This window comes from Procambarus clarkii, chromosome 12 (assembly GCF_040958095.1).
Source record: "Procambarus clarkii isolate CNS0578487 chromosome 12, FALCON_Pclarkii_2.0, whole genome shotgun sequence".
Lineage (NCBI taxonomy): Eukaryota > Metazoa > Arthropoda > Malacostraca > Decapoda > Cambaridae > Procambarus > Procambarus clarkii.
The window spans coordinates 20,870,239-20,887,253 of record NC_091161.1 but is presented as its reverse complement, the minus strand read 5'-3'; the positions used below and the strand labels follow the sequence as shown (position 1 = coordinate 20,887,253).

Here is a 17,015-nt window from a genome sequence, read left to right as displayed (position 1 = left end):
GAGGAATTGAGGGAGATTCCCACGAAGGCCAAAAGAATAAAGTTGGGACAGAATATGATACCGCCAGGTACTGACGTAAGCCTTTTCCAGGTCAAAAAGACGGCAACAACGGAGGTTTTTGCAGCAAAACCAGTACGAATATAGACCTCCAAGCTCACTGGGTCATCCGTTGTGCTGCAACACTTGCGAAAACCAAATTGAGAAGGGGAGAGATGGTGATAGTGCTCTAAGAACCACATCAAACGAACGTTAACCATACGTTCAAAGAGCTTGCAGACAACTCATGAGGGCAACAGGGCGGAAGTCCTTGGGGGATGACCCAAGAAACTCTGGTTTCTGAACAGGGAGGACAACAGCATCGAGCCAGTCCTCAGGAACTGACGACGACTCCCAGATCCGAATGTACAGACTCAGATGGCGAAGCATCTCATAATGAATGCCATCGGAACCTGCCGCCGTAGAACCGCAGAGGGCTAGGGCAGACTGAAGCTCAGAGAGAGAAGGGATCGTTATAGGGAAGGCGAAGATGGGTACAGAAATCTAAAGGATGAGATTCAAGAATAGGTTTACGAAGGAAGGAAAGAAGGAAGGATTGGGCAAGATGAGAACCAGAGCTAACAGATGAAAAGTGGAAACCCAGTTCGATCGCGACCTGCAACGGGTCCGCCACAAGAGCACCACGGAGGTAAAGGACCGGCGAGGTATCAGGAACGAAATTACCCGCTATCATGAGGATACGCTTCCATACCAGTCGCAGACGAGTTTCGGACGTAACGGTGAAGAAATAAGACATCCAGCATGCACGTTTAGCCATACTGATGGTCTTACGGGCCACCGCACTCACCTTCGGAAGCAAAGGAAAAGACTCAACCATCTGCCAGTGGCGGTGTGTCTTCCAGGCTGCACGCTTACAGCGGACACCCCGAGCACAGTCCATATTCCACGCGGGGGAACGCACTTCCTCGTTCCCCGAGACGAAGAGCGAGGAATAGAGCCGAGGGCAGCGTCAAAGACAGTGTTGTGGGAACCGACCTGTGAGATTTATATTTATTTAATTTATATGAATTTATATTTACGTTAATTTATATACTTCGATAGCAATTTGTATAATGATAAGTGGACTGTATTTCTGCAATAATCTCATAATCTCACAAATCGATCCTCTACACATTAGGGGGGGTTTATATTATTTATATATATGCAGCCAATCAAACTACAGTAATAGACTACATACATTGAAGAGGTTCCTTATCTTATAGTACAGCAGGTTAGTCCACCAGGTATAACTAGGGTGTAGACACCAAATTATCCTCTTTGAGGTAGCTTCCATCACCCAGTAACTGGTGCACAAAGTCTTGCTTCCTCGTCTTGACCTGTTAAAAGGGCGCTAGCTGTAAAGCCAGAATCCTATATATGACAAGTATTTCAGAGAAAACACTGTACATGGAACAATGAAGACCTGGCTTAATTACCTTTAGTTTGAGGCTATCTCGTGCTCTAACCGGCTAACCCTACCCAATGACATTAATGGCCACTAATGATAGATAATGGGTTTCGGAAAGAACACTTAACTTGATTTGTTGACAGCGTGTTGAAGATGGTACACCTTTGGTTTCCATAACACTACGTCCAAGAAAAATTAACAGGAGCCGTATTTGCTCCCGTGTGCCTCTGGTCTAGTATAAACAATGGCTATGTCTAACACTCCATACTATTGACGCTACTGGCCGACATTGTCCAGATATAATAGGAGCCGAATTTGCTCCACGCGTCTCGGAGGTGACAACAACAACAAAGGCTGCCCTCCCTCACCCTGACGCCTAGCTTACATTGTCCAGATGTCAATAAGTGATAGAAGGGTCACATTTACTCTACTTTAATATTGATAATTAAGTTAATTTATATGAGATTTTTTATGATGGTAAAGTCCAAAGACTAATGTATTTAAGAATAATTCCCACCATAATAGGTGGTGAATATAATAGTATGTGGTGATGATATCCCGTTTTCTTTAGACGGTAATTCCACTACAAGTTACATTTTCTATGGGTAACTTGTTGGTAATACAGCAGCAATTATTATCTGTCTGTATGATATATTAAATGGTGTCGGATTTTCCGACATAATTCCCCAGGGGCTGCTCACGGGTCGAAGTCCTAATTAGAACAGACGAACACCGATACTCCTCCTTCGAATTATTAGATTAATTTGATGTTAGTAGTTAGTAATCACACATTTGTGTGTCTGTTCGTACAGGACGGATGTCCCGTACTAAAGTTGCAGGGGTTAGAAGTCTAATGCGATTTCATTTCCCTGTCAACTCTTGAAAGGCTAATATTCAAGCCTAAATACATATTATTTAACCCAGAAGACTGAATGTGATCAAGTACTACAGTCAAGTATGATTCAGGGACTGCAATGAGATCAGTGACATTAGATATAACTTGAAGTTTGTTCAGGTAACTGGTCACTGATATATAAACACTGAGGCCCATGGAATACATCTTGATTAAATAATAAATGTATCAAATCAGTCATCAGATTTATTGGGGTTTAATTTAGTTAATTGATTCAGAAGATTGAATAGCTCATCATTAAAGTAAAGTATGGTTCTGAGACTGCAGTGGGTTCAGTGACATTGGTCGCAGTGACTTGTAGCTGTTTTAGGCTACTGTTCACTGATTTGCCACTGAGGCCTCATGAACTCATCTTCAGCTTTAAATGATGATACTAACATCAACCTCTGTTGGTATAGTCAGCTGTAATCTCCTTAGTATAATGCTACTGGAGAAATATAATCAGCTGACAAATTTAGATTTCTATTGGTATTGTTTATCTGCAGGCATAGGTCTCCTCAGGCTTGATACTGGGCCTGAGAGTAATTTACCTCCTGCAGAGTTTAACATGGTTATACCCTGATATTTACTAGGGCTACCGATGAATTGATGGTAGTAATCTGTCCCCACAAGGAGAGCTATTTGGCATTTGATTTGCTCAAATTTACCTGCAGCTGCTTGATAATAGCTTTCCAGGTCAGCATAATGAACTTGAGATTGTTGTGACAAATCTTCACATTTCTTGATCTGTCTTGTTAAGTGGCCTTTAAGACCTGCAAGGGTTCTTTTCATTCTCCCTGCATTATCCATACTGGCTCGTTGGTGAAGCCTTGTGGGGCTTGTACTTGGGCTGCTCATAATACTGAACAAGCACTGATGGTAGCCTAGGGTCAAATTCTGCACTCACTAGGCAATAATCCTACCTCTACTAGAGGTTAGCACTTAAAATTAATACACATTATATATATACAATCATACACACTAATGATTTGAGTGATAAACCAGTGTCACTGGAAGTACCTTTAGGTTAGCTCTTCTATATCACCCTAGGATGGTAGAGACACTAATTAATCACTCAAAGGTGTAATGATCATAAGTAAATTATTATATATACAACTCAACTCGAGTTGATACAAATTACACCCAAAATAGGGTCTGGACCATTCATTAATGGTGTTAGGTTGTTCAACATAGTACAACTGACTATGGTAATAATGGGACTAGGATGAACGATAATAGTTCAACTAGTCAATGGTAAATATCCTACCCTGTTGTGGGTTGGCAATTAGTAAATATTATATTGTGAACACTAGAGCAATATATATTAAATAATTCTCTATTTTGGAGAATAATATACACAATTATTGATAATAGCCTCTTAATTAGCCTCTATGAAACTTCTAATATTATCTAGAAGTATTAAATATTATTAGTGACCTCGCGAAATAAACTCCACAAAATTCGTGGATAATCTCTCGCGAAATTTAACACCACGAAATCCGTGAACAATCTCGCGACACAGTCACTAATTTGGCTGGCTACTATATTAGCGCTGTCATTTCACAGAATAACACGCCACCAAATATTGTGGGTGTGCATGAAACCACTGACGAAGCTGATCTGAACTGAGCGGGGCTCGTGAACTCGCACGAGTCAACGCCGCCGTCTTGACTGCTGGCTTTGTTTAAATCACACTGCACTAGTATATTTAATGAATCCACTGGTTAACTGGTTCATCCGGTACTAAGATGACCAAATGTGGGTTCAAAGGATCAAATAATCCGTCATCCGGTTCGAAGGACCAAATAATGTGGGAACCGACCTGTGAGATTTATATTTATTTAATTTATATGAATTTATATTTACGTTAATTTATATACTTCGATAGCAATTTGTATAATGATAAGTGGACTGTATTTCTGCAATAATCTCATAATCTCACAAATCGATCCTCTACACATTAGGGGGGGTTTATATTAATTTATATATATGCAGCCAATCAAACTACAGTAATAGACTACATACGAAGAGGTTCCTTATCTTATAGTACAGCAGGTTAGTCCACCAGGTATAACTAGGGTGTAGACACCAAATTATTCTCTTTGAGGTAGCTTCCATCACCCAGTAACTGGTGCACAAAGTCTTGCTTCCTCGTCTTGACCTGTTAAAAGGGCGCTAGCTGTAAAGCCAGAATCCTATATATGACAAGCATTTCAGAGAAAACACTGTACATGGAACAATGAAGACCTGGCTTAATTACCTTTAGTTTGAGGCTATCTCGTGCTCTAACCGGCTAACCCTACCCAATGACATTAATGGCCACTAATGATAGATAATGGGTTTCGGAAAGAACACTTAACTTGATTTGTTGACAGCGTGTTGAAGATGGTACACCTTTGGTTTCCATAACACTACGTCCAAGAAAAATTAACAGGAGCCGTATTTGCTCCCGTGTGCCTCTGGTCTAGTATAAACAATGGCTATGTCTAACACTCCATACTATTGACGCTACTGGCCGACATTGTCCAGATATAATAGGAGCCGAATTTGCTCCACGCGTCTCGGAGGTGACAACAACAACAAAGGCTGCCCTCCCTCACCCTGACGCCTAGCTTACATTGTCCAGATGTCAATAAGTGATAGAAGGGTCACATTTACTCTACTTTAATATTGATAATTAAGTTAATTTATATGAGATGTTTTTATGATGGTAAAGTCCAAAGACTAATGTATTTAAGAATAATTCCCAACATAATAGGTGGTGAATATAATAGTATGTGGTGATGATATCCCGTTTTCTTTAGACGGTAATTCCACTACAAGTTACGTTTTCTATGGGTAACTTGTTGGTAATACAGCAGCAATTATTATCTGTCTGTATGATATATTAAATGGTGTCGGATTTTCCGACAAGTGCCATGTAAAAGAAAGAGGGCGCGAGGGAGTGGCAGAACAGAGAGGTAGGAAATAGTAGCACGGAGGGTAAAGAGGTGCCAGTCAGCCTCGGCAAACCGCCACCTAGGGAAGGAGAGAGGAGAGTGAAAAGAGAAAAAGGTAACAAGGATGGGAAAATGATCACTCCCATGGAGGTCATCAAGACCCGCCACGCGAAATCAAAGTAAAATGATAACAAGCACAGAGAAAGATCGAGGCAGGAAAGGGAGCGAGTCAGAGTCCAAATGAGTGGGCTCACCAGAATTCAGAAGAGACAGGGAAGAAGAGAGGATGAACGGCTTAAGAAGGCGACCCCGAGTGTTTGTCAGCACATCACCCCAAAGTGCACGTCGGCAACTGAAATAACCCAGCAGGAGCACAGGCTCTGGCAAGGAGTCCAGGTGGTGTTTAAGATCGAGAAGAGACTGTGGGACAGTGGGGGGGGGGGGAGATAAATAGAACAAACCGTGTACCATTTACGCACAAAGACACGGGCAGCAGAACAGTGGAGAGGCAATGAAAAAAGTAAGGGGACGAAGGGAACATCGGAGCGAATCAAGAGAGCAGAAGAGTTATGGGCCCCAGCAACAGCTGGGGGGGGGGGGAAGAGGGAGAAAAGAATAGCCACGGAAGTGACCAGGACGAGCACCAAGCATCGGCTCCTGAGACAGACATAAAGGGGCAAAAACTGAAAATTGGAGTTGGACGTCATGAAAATTGGCGTGGTATTAACGGATGTTCCACTGAAGAATAGACATCGACAAAAAAAAAGAGGACAGCAACAGAGAACAAAGAAGAAATAAAGGTGAAAAAGAAACACAGCACGTTAAAGAAGCACAGGGTCAGGATCAGGGTCAGCGAAGTCAGGGATAGGGGGGGGGATGGGTAAACCGAGTAAAGAAGGAGGGAAAGGAGTAGGAGGACTGGCCAGAGGTGGATGAGCAGGGGTCTGGAGGAGGAGACAACCAGAGGGGCGGGAAAGAAGAGCAGGAGGAGGAGTGGCAGAAAGAGGGGAGCGCATCTCAGCAAGGGCAGTAACCAAGACGGAACCAGGGGCCAAAGAAACCTCTACAGTAGGAACATGGGGCTCTACCACCAAAGCAGGAGGGGAAGGAACGATAGAATCAGAGGTAGGGAGCGAATAAGAAAGCGAAGCCTTCTTACCTGCCGGGGAGGAGGAATGAGAGGAGCCAGGTTTCCGCTTGTGACTCAGAAACACAGGTGTCCCAGCAGCAATGTACTGGGCAACAGACTCTAGCGTCTCAATAGAAGAAGAACGAGAGTGAACAACACGATCACCAGGAAAGCGATGGATATCGGCCCCACAGTCAGGTGGGGTGGCTACCCAAGAGACGGAAGAGAATGATGGGAAGGAGGACTAGAGGGAGAGGAGAAAGAAGACACAGAAGACATGACAGACTGGGTAGAAAGAAGGGGAACCATAGACAGAGAACCAGGAGGGGGACCCTCCGGGACAGAATGGAAAGGAACAGGGGAGGTGGTGGTGGGTGTCCGGTCTAAGGCTTGTGACGGTTGTGAGATTGAGGAAGATGGGAAGGACGAGGAGAGGAAGAGTGTACCAAGCGAGCATAAGACGCGCCAACGAAAGGAGGGAGACAATGAACTTTGCGCCGAGCCTCAGGAAAAGACAAACTGTCCCGGTGCTTCAAGTTGAGGACGGCTGCCTCAAGTTTGTAACGTATACACGTGCGGGAGAAGGTAGGGTGGGCCTCACCACAATTGAGGCAGCGAGCCTGGGGAGAAGTGAACTCCAACTTAGAGTGACCCTCGCCCCCACACATGGGACAGAGAGAGGGAGACAGGACTAGAGCATTTGAGGGCACCATGCCCAAACCTCCAGCACTTATTGCAGTGCCGAGGAGATTGAATATATCCCTGAACGGAGCATCTGGCACCAGCAAGAATGAAGGAGGGCAGAAGGGTCCTACCATTAAAGGTAATCTTCACAACCCGAAGGGGCAGACGGCGACGACCACGAGGGGGACGAGTGAACGTATCCACCTGAAGGACAGAATGACCTTGGGCCTCGAGGGTATGCTTGATATCCTCGTGGCAGTCTTTTAGATTCCTAACACCGGTTGCAACATGGTGTGGGAGGAGAACAGTGCCAACACTGGCATTTAACCGAGCGTTCATGGAGACCTGAACGGGGGTCTCGCCAATGCAGGAAAGGCGGCCAAGCAGGAGGCTGCATCCTGAGGAGCAGCAGCAATGACAAGTGTACCAAAACGGGTGGGGTTGAAGGATACAGAGGCATCTACTGAATCAACAAGGTGCCTATGAAGAGAAATCGTCAGGAGGCGTAGAATCAAGTGGGAGGAGATCAAAGTATTTGGCCCACAAAGCGGGACCAAACAAGGCTTGAAACGCATCAGTACAGGAAGGAATCGAGCAAGCGTGGCCCGTGGTGAGGACGGCGTTGAGAACCCCCAGAGAGAGGAGTTAAAAGGCGCAGTAGTCACTACTAGAGACTGAGCTGTGCCATGGGACGAGGTGGTCACCACTGGGGGCTTGAGGCTCGATCCAAACAGAGGGGGGAGAGGAGCCGAGGGGAATAGTCAGGAGGGTCGGGAGGAGGAGGAGGAGGGTCGGGAGGAGGAGAAAAGTCGGGGCCCAACACAGCGGGGGCTACAGAGCCCAGTCTTCCAACATGGACCGACTCGGGGGCTTGGTCACCCACCCCACGAGCCTGAGAAGGGATAAGAACAACAGAATTTGACATGAAACTGGAGTCAGACATTCATTCACGAATGTGCCCCTACACCCACCATGGAGCCACAATTAGTGGCAGGACACCCAACAAGAAGCTATCGCCGATCATGCCGGGTCCCCTAGGGGTGCGTCGTGAGTATACGCCCCACACACGCCACCTTAAGAACCGTCAGTCCGTCGAGATCGCGTTCAGTGACGAAAGGAGGATTGACAATAAAAGAATCCCTCGCTCTCGACGTTAGGTACTACAGTTCTACAGGCAAGAGCACCTGGATGTCAAAATAGAAGAAGTCCAAAAGAATAATCAAAACTAGGAAAAGATCGGCAGGAAACGACAAGTAGATAGGAGAAGAGGGGGGGGGGGAGAAAAACGAAACATAAGGAAAAGGAAAAGCGATCCGGTATAATTGGAGAAGACAGCAGCAGGAGCATAAGGCTCCTGCCTTATCAAAGGACAGAAGATCGTCCCGTGGAGCATCACACTCCAGCAGCCGGCCACCAAGCCCCCTCATGGCGTCAACGGGCTGGATGGGGAGGGGGAGATGTGACAGGTTATTAAATCCTCACCATCTAATTGTAGTGCTTGATAAAGATGCACTTATTCCAGTCAACATCTTTCACAAAACCTATTGCTTCAGAGCAGGTAATAGAATATCTCTGGAATCTCTGGTGAACACTTCAGAAATTTTGCACCATGAGTCATCTGAAATGCGAACTATCAAAGCACAATGTAGTGCATTAAATGTTACCGAGAGTAAGAGACCATTGAAGAACATAAACGAGTAAAGGTTAAAATATTATACAAGATGTAGAGAAATTATTATCAGCACTAGATTTGCAGCATGTTCCACAGACAGATAAAAGTGTTAAGAGGGATTTCATGGAAATTTCCAAAATTGTTTGCAACCGAGGATGACCAGATTGGTCTCCTTGATATAACTGATCACACCATCCCAACAGGTGACTATGCACCTGTTTTCACCCGGCAATGGGCTCACGGAACAGGAAAAGAATGTTATCCAGCATGAGTGCCAGAAAATGTTAAGACAGGACATGATAGAGCCTAGTATGTCACTATGGTGGGAGCCGGTGGCTGAGAGGACAGAACACTGGACGCATGATCCTGTGGTCCCGGGTTCGATCCCGGGCACCGGCGAGAAACAATGGGCAAAGTTTCTTTCACCCTGATGTCCCTGTCACCTAGCAGTAAATAGATACCTGGGAGTTAGTCAACTGTCACGGGCTGCTTCCTCGGGGTGGAGGCCTGGTCGAGGACCGGGCCGCGGGAACACTAAGCCTCGAAATCATCAAGATATGGTTGTCTCTTATTGTGTTAGTTCGTAAACCAGATGGTAGTTACCATTTTTGTGTGAACTACTGGAAGGTGAACAAAATTACTAAGGGTGATATTTATAATTAATCTCTAATTCAGGATATATAGAACAATTCCGGGCAGCAAATACTTTTCCACTCTTTATGCTAAGTCTGCATATTGGGCAATACCGGTGCTGAGAAAAAGGGAAGAACAGCATTTCCTGAGGGCAGGCAACCTTATCAATTTTGTAGGATGTCTTTTGACCAAAGACACCCCCCTTCATTTCAGAGGGCCATTAATTACATACTCAGTCCAGTCTTGGGAAGGCCCTCGCTACATACCTGGATGATGATGCAATATATGCCTGGACGTTTGGTGAACACTTATGAGACTCCACTGAGACTTTCTTTGTTAGATCGAGCAGGTTTTAAATTAATGTTCAGAAGTGCACTCTGGCAGCTCAAAAATTAAAGTTTCTGGAGTTCCAGGTGAGCTTAGACGGTAACAAGCCAGATCCAAACTCTTGCAGTGCCATTGTTGAAATTCCACTTCCAAGAACACCTCCCAGGAAACAATTTTAGGTTGCCACAACGTATCTGGAAAGTGTTGGAAGGTATTGGCAACGTTTGTTTTCACGCATTAGATGCTTAATTTTGTGTGGATGTAAATAAGTTTCTAAAACGTATTGCACTAATCGTTTAGCTAAAAAAAAAAAAATGAAACCTTGTGGCAACCTTAAATGTTTCATAAACGTAGTTTTTTATTGCTGCTATTTATATAAATGTAGAAATATAAAAGTATATTTCTACATTTAGTAAAAAGAAACAAGATCATAATAAACGGTTAATTCATCATTTTCATTCATTTTTTAGGAAGAGGTCGAGGAAGAGGAAGAATTCCAGGTAAGAGGATGAGGTTGAGTAGGAAGGAGGAGGAGATCGAGGAGGAAGGGGGAGGAGGTCAAGGCAGAGGAGGAAGGACGATGAGGTAGCGGAGGAAGTTAAAGAGGACGTTGAGGAATGAGGAGAGCGAGGAGGAAGGAGGAAGGAGGGCGAGGGAGGAAGGAGGAGTAAGGCGGAAAAGGAAGGAGGGCGAGGAGGGCGAGGAGGAAGGAGGAGGAGAGGAAGGAGGAGGAGGAGGGGCGAGTAGGAAGGAGGAGGCCGAGGAGGAAAGAGGAGGAGGAGGGGCGAGGAGGAAGAAGGAGGAAGGCGACGAGGAAGGAGGAGGTGGGCGAAGAGGAAGGAGGTGGAAGAGAGCAAGGAGGAAGAAAGTGGAGGTAAAAGAAGGGCAAGAAGGAAAGAGGAGGAGGGTGAGTAGGAATGAGGAGGAGGGTGGAGGAGGAGGGAGGATGGGCGAGTAGAAGGAGGAGGAGAGCGAGGAGGAAGAAGGAGGAGAGGGCGAGGAAGAAGGAGGGGGAAAAGGAGGGCTGAGGAGGAAGGAGGAAGGCGAGGACGAAGAGGAAGGGCGAGGAGGAAGAAGGAGGAGAGCGAGGAGGAAGGAAGAAGAAGGAGGAGGGCGAGAAAGAAGGAATAATAGGTCGAGGAGGAAGGAGGAGGAGGGAGGGCAAGGAGGAAGGAGGGAGGAGGAGGGAGAGGAGGAAGGAGGTGGAGGAGAAGGAGGGCAAGGAGGAAGGAGGAGAAAGAGAGCGAGGAGGAAGGAGGAAGAATTCCAAGGTAAGAGGGTGAGGTCGAGGAGGAAGGGAGGAAGAGGCGAGGAAAGAAGAAGAGCGAGAGGAGGGTGCGAGAAAGGAAGGAATAATAGGTCAAGGAGGTGGAGGAAGAAGGAGGGCAAGGAGGAAGGAGGAGAAGGAGGGGGAGGAGCAAGGAGGAAGGAAGTGGAGGAGGGCGAGGAGGAAGGAGAAGGAGGAGAGCAGGAGGAAGAAGGAGGAAGGAGGAAGGGAGGAAGAGGGCGAGGAGGAGAGGACTAGAGGACTAGTCCTTCTAGAAGGACTAGAAGAAGGACTAGGAGGAGGAGGAGGACGAGGAAGGAAGGAATAGGAGGTCGAGGAAGAAGGAGGTGGGCGAGGAGGAGGAGGAGGAGGAGGAGGAAGGCGAGGAGGAAGGAGGAGGAGGGAAAGTAGGAGGGAGGAGGAAGGAGGGGAGAGGAGGGGGCGAGGAGGAAGGAGGAGTAGGCCGAGGAGGAAGGAGGTGGAGGAAGAAGGAGGTTCAAAGGAGGAAGGAGGAGGAGGACGAAGGCGAGGAGGAAGGAGGAGTAGGAGGGCGAACAGAAAGGAGGAGGGCGAGGAGGGGAGGAAGAGGAGGAGAGCGAGGAGGAAAGGAGGAGGAGAGCGAAAAGGAAGGAGGAGGAGGAGGAGGGCAAGAAGGAGGAGGGCGAGAAAGGAAGGACGAGGATGGCGAGGAGGAAGGAGGAAGAGGAGGAAGGAGGGAGGAGGGGCGAGGAGGAAGGAGGAGGAGAGCAAGGAGGAAGGGGGAGGAGGGCGAGGAGGAAGAGCAGGAAGGAGGAGAGCAAGGAGGAAGGAAGAGGGCGAGGAGGAAGAAGGAGAGTGAGGAAGGAGGAGGGGCGAGGAGGAAGGAGGGGGAGGAGGAAAGAGGAGGGCGAGGAGGAAGGAGGAGGGCGAGGAGGAAGGGAGGAGGAGGGCGAGGAGGAAGGAGGAAGAGGAGGAAAGAGGAGGGCGAGGAGGAATGAGGAGAAGAGCGTGGAGGAAAGAGGAGGAAGGGCGAGGAGGAAGGAGGAGGAGATCGAGGAGGAAGGAGGTCGAGGCAGAGGAGGAAGGAGGATGAAAAAGAGGAGGAAGGAGTTGGTCTAAGAGGAAGGAGGAAGAAGGGGGAGAGGAAAGGAGGAGGGGGAAGGAGCAGGACGTCCTGGGGGGGGGAAAGGGGGGGATTAGGTAACGGAGGAGAAGAGGAGGGGGAAGAATAGCAGGGGGTAGGAGTAGTACAAGTAAGAGGGGGAGGGGGAAGAGGAGGAGGAGTAAAAGAAGGGGGATGAGAAGGAAGGAGAAGAGGTGGGGGAGAGGGTAGGGGTTAGAGAAGGGGAAGAGGAGGGGGAGAGGGGGTAAGAGAAAGTTGGTAAGGAGGGGGAGGAGTAAGAGAAGGGGGATGAGGAGGAAGGGGAAGAGAGGACGGGCAAGGGAAGGAGGGAATGAGAAGAAAGGGGAAGAGGAGGGGGGAGGGGTATAAGGGAAGGGGGGATGAGGAGGAGGGGGAAATAAAAGGGATGAGGAGGAAGGGGGGAAAGGAGGGGGAGGGGTAAGCGAAGGGGGATGAGTAGGAAGGGGAAGAAAGGAGGGGCAAGAGAAGGGGGGGATGAGGAGGAAGGGTAAGAGAAGGAAGGTGAAGAGCAGGGGGGAGGGGTATGCGAAGGAGGGGGGGGGATGAGGAGAAAGGGGAAGAGAGGAGGGGCAAGAGAAGGGAGGGATGAGGAAGAAGGGGAAGAGGGGAGGGGTAAGAGAAGGAAGGTGAAGAGCAGGGGAGGGGTATGCGAAGGAGGGGGGGATGAGGAGAAAGGGGAAGAGAGGAGGGTCAAGAGAAAGGAGGGATGAGGAGGAAGGGGAAGAGCAGGGGGAGGGGTAAGAGAAGGCAGGGGCTTAGCAGGAGGAGGGGGTGATGGTCACTACGCGCGGGTATAAATGTTCCGAACCTTAATGGAATCTGACCCATATATCAATCAGGTCAACCCATGTGTTGCGTTTCCAAAAGGGTCACCCATGTTAGAATCGGTGAACGCCCAGGTAATATTGTTGAAAAACATCTTAATAACTTATTAAACCAAAGGTATTTTTATGTCAAAAGGAACGGCAGAAACTGGATCTATATATGAAAACTCTTTCAGGACAAAATTTAAAGTAAAACTAAAGATATTTGTAGTTGTATAAAAGTTGGCATTTTTCATTGGTCGTAGAGCTGGAAATCCGCAATATTCATCTCAGAACAATGCTTATTTCACACAGAATCGTTAATAAACGTAAGAGTTTTATACGTCTCAAGAAATATAGAAACATAATTCTTCATTTTAAATGCCTTACCATGGGCATATTTGTATTTAAAGCGAAGATACGTGTATTTTTATAATCGGTGAGCTCCGATCCCGCACAGATCGAGCAACGGAGTAACTCTCTCTCAGAACAATGCTTATTTCACGGAAATTCGTTAATAAACACATATGTTTTATATGTCTTATGAAAGATAGAAATATAAGCTTCATTTTAACTACATTACCATAGAAATATATAAAGTTCTAATGAAGATACATGTGTTTTAATAATCGCCGAGTTCCGACCCCGCACAAACTGATCGACAGAGCAACTCTCTCTCAGAACAATGCTTATTTCACGTAAATTCGTTAATAAACACATATGTTTTATATGTCTTAAGAAAGATAGAAATATAAGCTTTATTTTAAATACTTTACCATAGACATATATAAAGCTCAAGTGAAGATACATACGTTTTAATAGTGGCATTCAGTAGCTTGTCGGTCATGGAATGCAGAAGCCTACGCACTTGCCAATATAGTGTGTAATTAACAAAGATACGCTTATAAAGCCTAAAATATTATATGCCTTCAGAAAGACAGAGATATGCTCGTTTTTGTGAGTGCACCAAAGGAAATATATTTTGTTGGAGGACAAAAATATATCAATTCTAAAATAAGTTTCGACTCGCGCCCGGGCGAGAGATAGCGCGACTCTCGCCCCATCTATTGGAAATTCTGTTCACCTAATGACCCAAAGCTACTCAAAGCCTCCTAGCATTACTTAAATAATGAAGAAATATGGTATATTTATTCACTATAATGTTGGTGCTTAATGCAGAACACGAGAAAACATATATTTACTATGAAATAATATACTTTCATTATGAAATAAGTAAATATGTGGCCTCACAGGAAGTCAACGTTCCAGGTGTCAATGTTGTGGAGCGACTTATCCAAGATATATTGTTGTCTGGAAAGTGTTTGTTGGCATATCAACCTTCTGTACACAGTGATCCAGTCGTCGTACTTCTCTCCTTAAATGATCGCAAAATTAATTTATTATATTAACAAGTAGAATACGTATTTCTAATAATATCTAACATAACTAGCCAGAAAACATTTAAGACTTATTGAAAAATACATGACTGGAAGTTAAATCGACTTCATAGAACAATAGTGTTGGTCTATACTAATCGTTATTCGTTAGTATGCGTTCGCTACTTAAAACATTTACTGTACTGATGTAAAATCTCCCATGTCTCTTCGCACATGGAACACCGAACCTTACACACTCTCTGATATATTGTTTAATTAATAGAGATTCACTAATAAAGCTTATAATTGTATATGTTATCAAAAAGGCATAGATAAAGTCGTTAACTTGAGGTTATCTTGAGATGATTTCGGGGCTTTTTAGTGTCCCCGCGGCCCGGTCCTCGACCAGGCCTCCACCCTCAGGAAGCAGCCCGTGACAGGTGACTAACTCCCGAGTACCTATTTACTGCTAGGTAACAGGGATATAAACTTACGTTCGGTCTTACGTTTTAGTCACAGATTAGATATTAGTAAAGTAAAGTTCATTTTATTCAGGAAAGTACATAAGTAGTCGATTTACAAACATAATATTGGATTTATTGATAGAGCTAGTACATACAATACCTAAAGCCACTAGTACGCATAGCGTTTCGGGCATATTATTGAGAGAGGAAAGATATTTATATATAAACAAATTTTTTTTTTTTACCGACGCTCTCCCTATTGATGGGAACTACAACCTAATGAAGATAAATGTTAATTTTATGTAGATACTGTAATAAACGAAAGTTTTTAATGTCATCAGAAAAGCAGAAATATAGGAAAATTTTAAATCCCTTGTCATAAATATAACTGAAGTGAAAGCAAAGATATATGCATTTTGATAGTTACTTGATGGCTAGGATTGAGTGTGTGAAGCTCTGCACTCCAGCTAATAAATTTTGTAATTTGCATATATGTTAATTAACCTTAAAAATCTATGTGTCAGAAGAACGACAGATGTAGACGTTAATGTGACAAAATTTCAAGGAATATATATATATATATATATATATATATATATATATATATATATATATATATATATATATATATATGTATATATATATGTATATATATATGTATATATATATGTATATATATATGTATATATATATATATATATATATATATATATATATATATATATATATATATATATATATATATATATATATATGAGGCACAACTCTCCTAAACACGAGAGTTAAGTATACAACTTTAGAACACTTTCCCACCAGGAGACTCGAACCCTAAGGTTCGAACTCTTTTAAGGGTCTGAGCGGTGGTGCAGAGGGTTAAGGCGTACCTGTTATGCCAGTTGCTGGAAGGCTTCTGTGCTGGCTAGGGTTCGAGTCTCCTGGTGGGAAAGTGTTCTAAAGTTGTATACTTAACTCTCGTGTTTAGGAGAGTTGTGCCTTAAGCAGAGACACTGTGTCTTCCCATATTAACAGGGACTTGATGAAATTAACGTCTAAATGACCCCTCACTTGCTCTGGTGCTCTTGGGAGGTGTTGATCTTTGGGGGATTTAAATACTCCGAAATTACCATCTCTTTTAAGGGTCTGAGCGGTGGTGCAGAGGGTTAAGGCGTACCTGTTATGCCAGTTGCTGGAAGGCTTCTGTGCTGGCTAGGGTTCGAGTCTCCTGGTGGGAAAGTGTTCTAAAGTTATATATATATATATATATATATATGTATATATATATATGTATATATATATATATATATATATATATATATATATATATATATATATATATATATATATATATATATATATCTATATATATATATATATATATATATATATATATATATATATATATATATATATATATATATATATATATATATATATATATATATATATATGTCGTACCTAGTAGCCAGAACGCACTTCTCAGCCTACTATGCAAGGCCCGATTTGCCTAATAAGCCAAGTTTTCATGAATTACTTGTTTTTCGACTACCTAACCTACCTAACCTAACCTAACCTAACTTTTTCGGCTGCCTAACCGAACCTAACCTATGAAGATAGGTTAGGTTAGGTTAGGTAGGGTTGGTTAGGTTCGGTCATATATCTACGTTAATTTTAACTCCAATAAAAAAAAATTGACCTCATACATAATGAAATGGGTAGCTTTATCATTTCATAAGAAAAAATTTAGAGAAAATATATTAATTCAGGAAAACTTGGCTTATTAGGCAAATCGGGCTTTGCATAGTAGACCGAAAAGTGCGTTCTGGCTACTAGGTACGACATATATATATATATATATATATATATCTATATATATATATATATATATATATATATATATATATATATATATATATATATATGTCGTACCTAGTAGCCAGAACGCACTTCTCAGCCTACTATGCAAGGCCCGATTTGCCTAATAAGCCAAGTTTTCCTGAATTAATATATTTTCTCTAATTTTTTTCTTATGAAATGATAAAGCTACCCATTTCATTATGTATGAGGTCAATTTTTTTTTATTGGAGTTAAAATTAACGTAGATATATGACCGAACCTAACCAACCCTACCTAACCTAACCTAACCTATCTTTATAGGTTAGGTTAGGCTAGGTAGCTGAAAAAGTTAGGTTAGGTTAGGTTAGGTAGGTTAGGTAGTCGAAAAACAATTAATTCATGAAAACTTGGCTTATTAGGCAAATCGGG

The 17,015-nt window shown here is 44.0% G+C and overlaps 1 protein-coding gene across 1 annotated transcript in view; it reads right to left on the bottom strand.

The window, feature by feature from the left end:
* Positions 1-261: 261 nt before the first annotated feature.
* Positions 262-17,015, bottom strand: part of LOC138363972 (uncharacterized) — a 140,071-nt gene continuing 123,317 nt past the window's right edge. The window contains exons 7-8 of the mRNA XM_069323424.1: positions 6,435-6,648; positions 262-449 (exon numbers count right to left, since the gene is read on the bottom strand). Of these exons, the coding sequence (XP_069179525.1) occupies positions 262-449; positions 6,435-6,648 (402 nt within the window). The remainder of the gene's footprint in view (positions 450-6,434; positions 6,649-17,015) is intronic.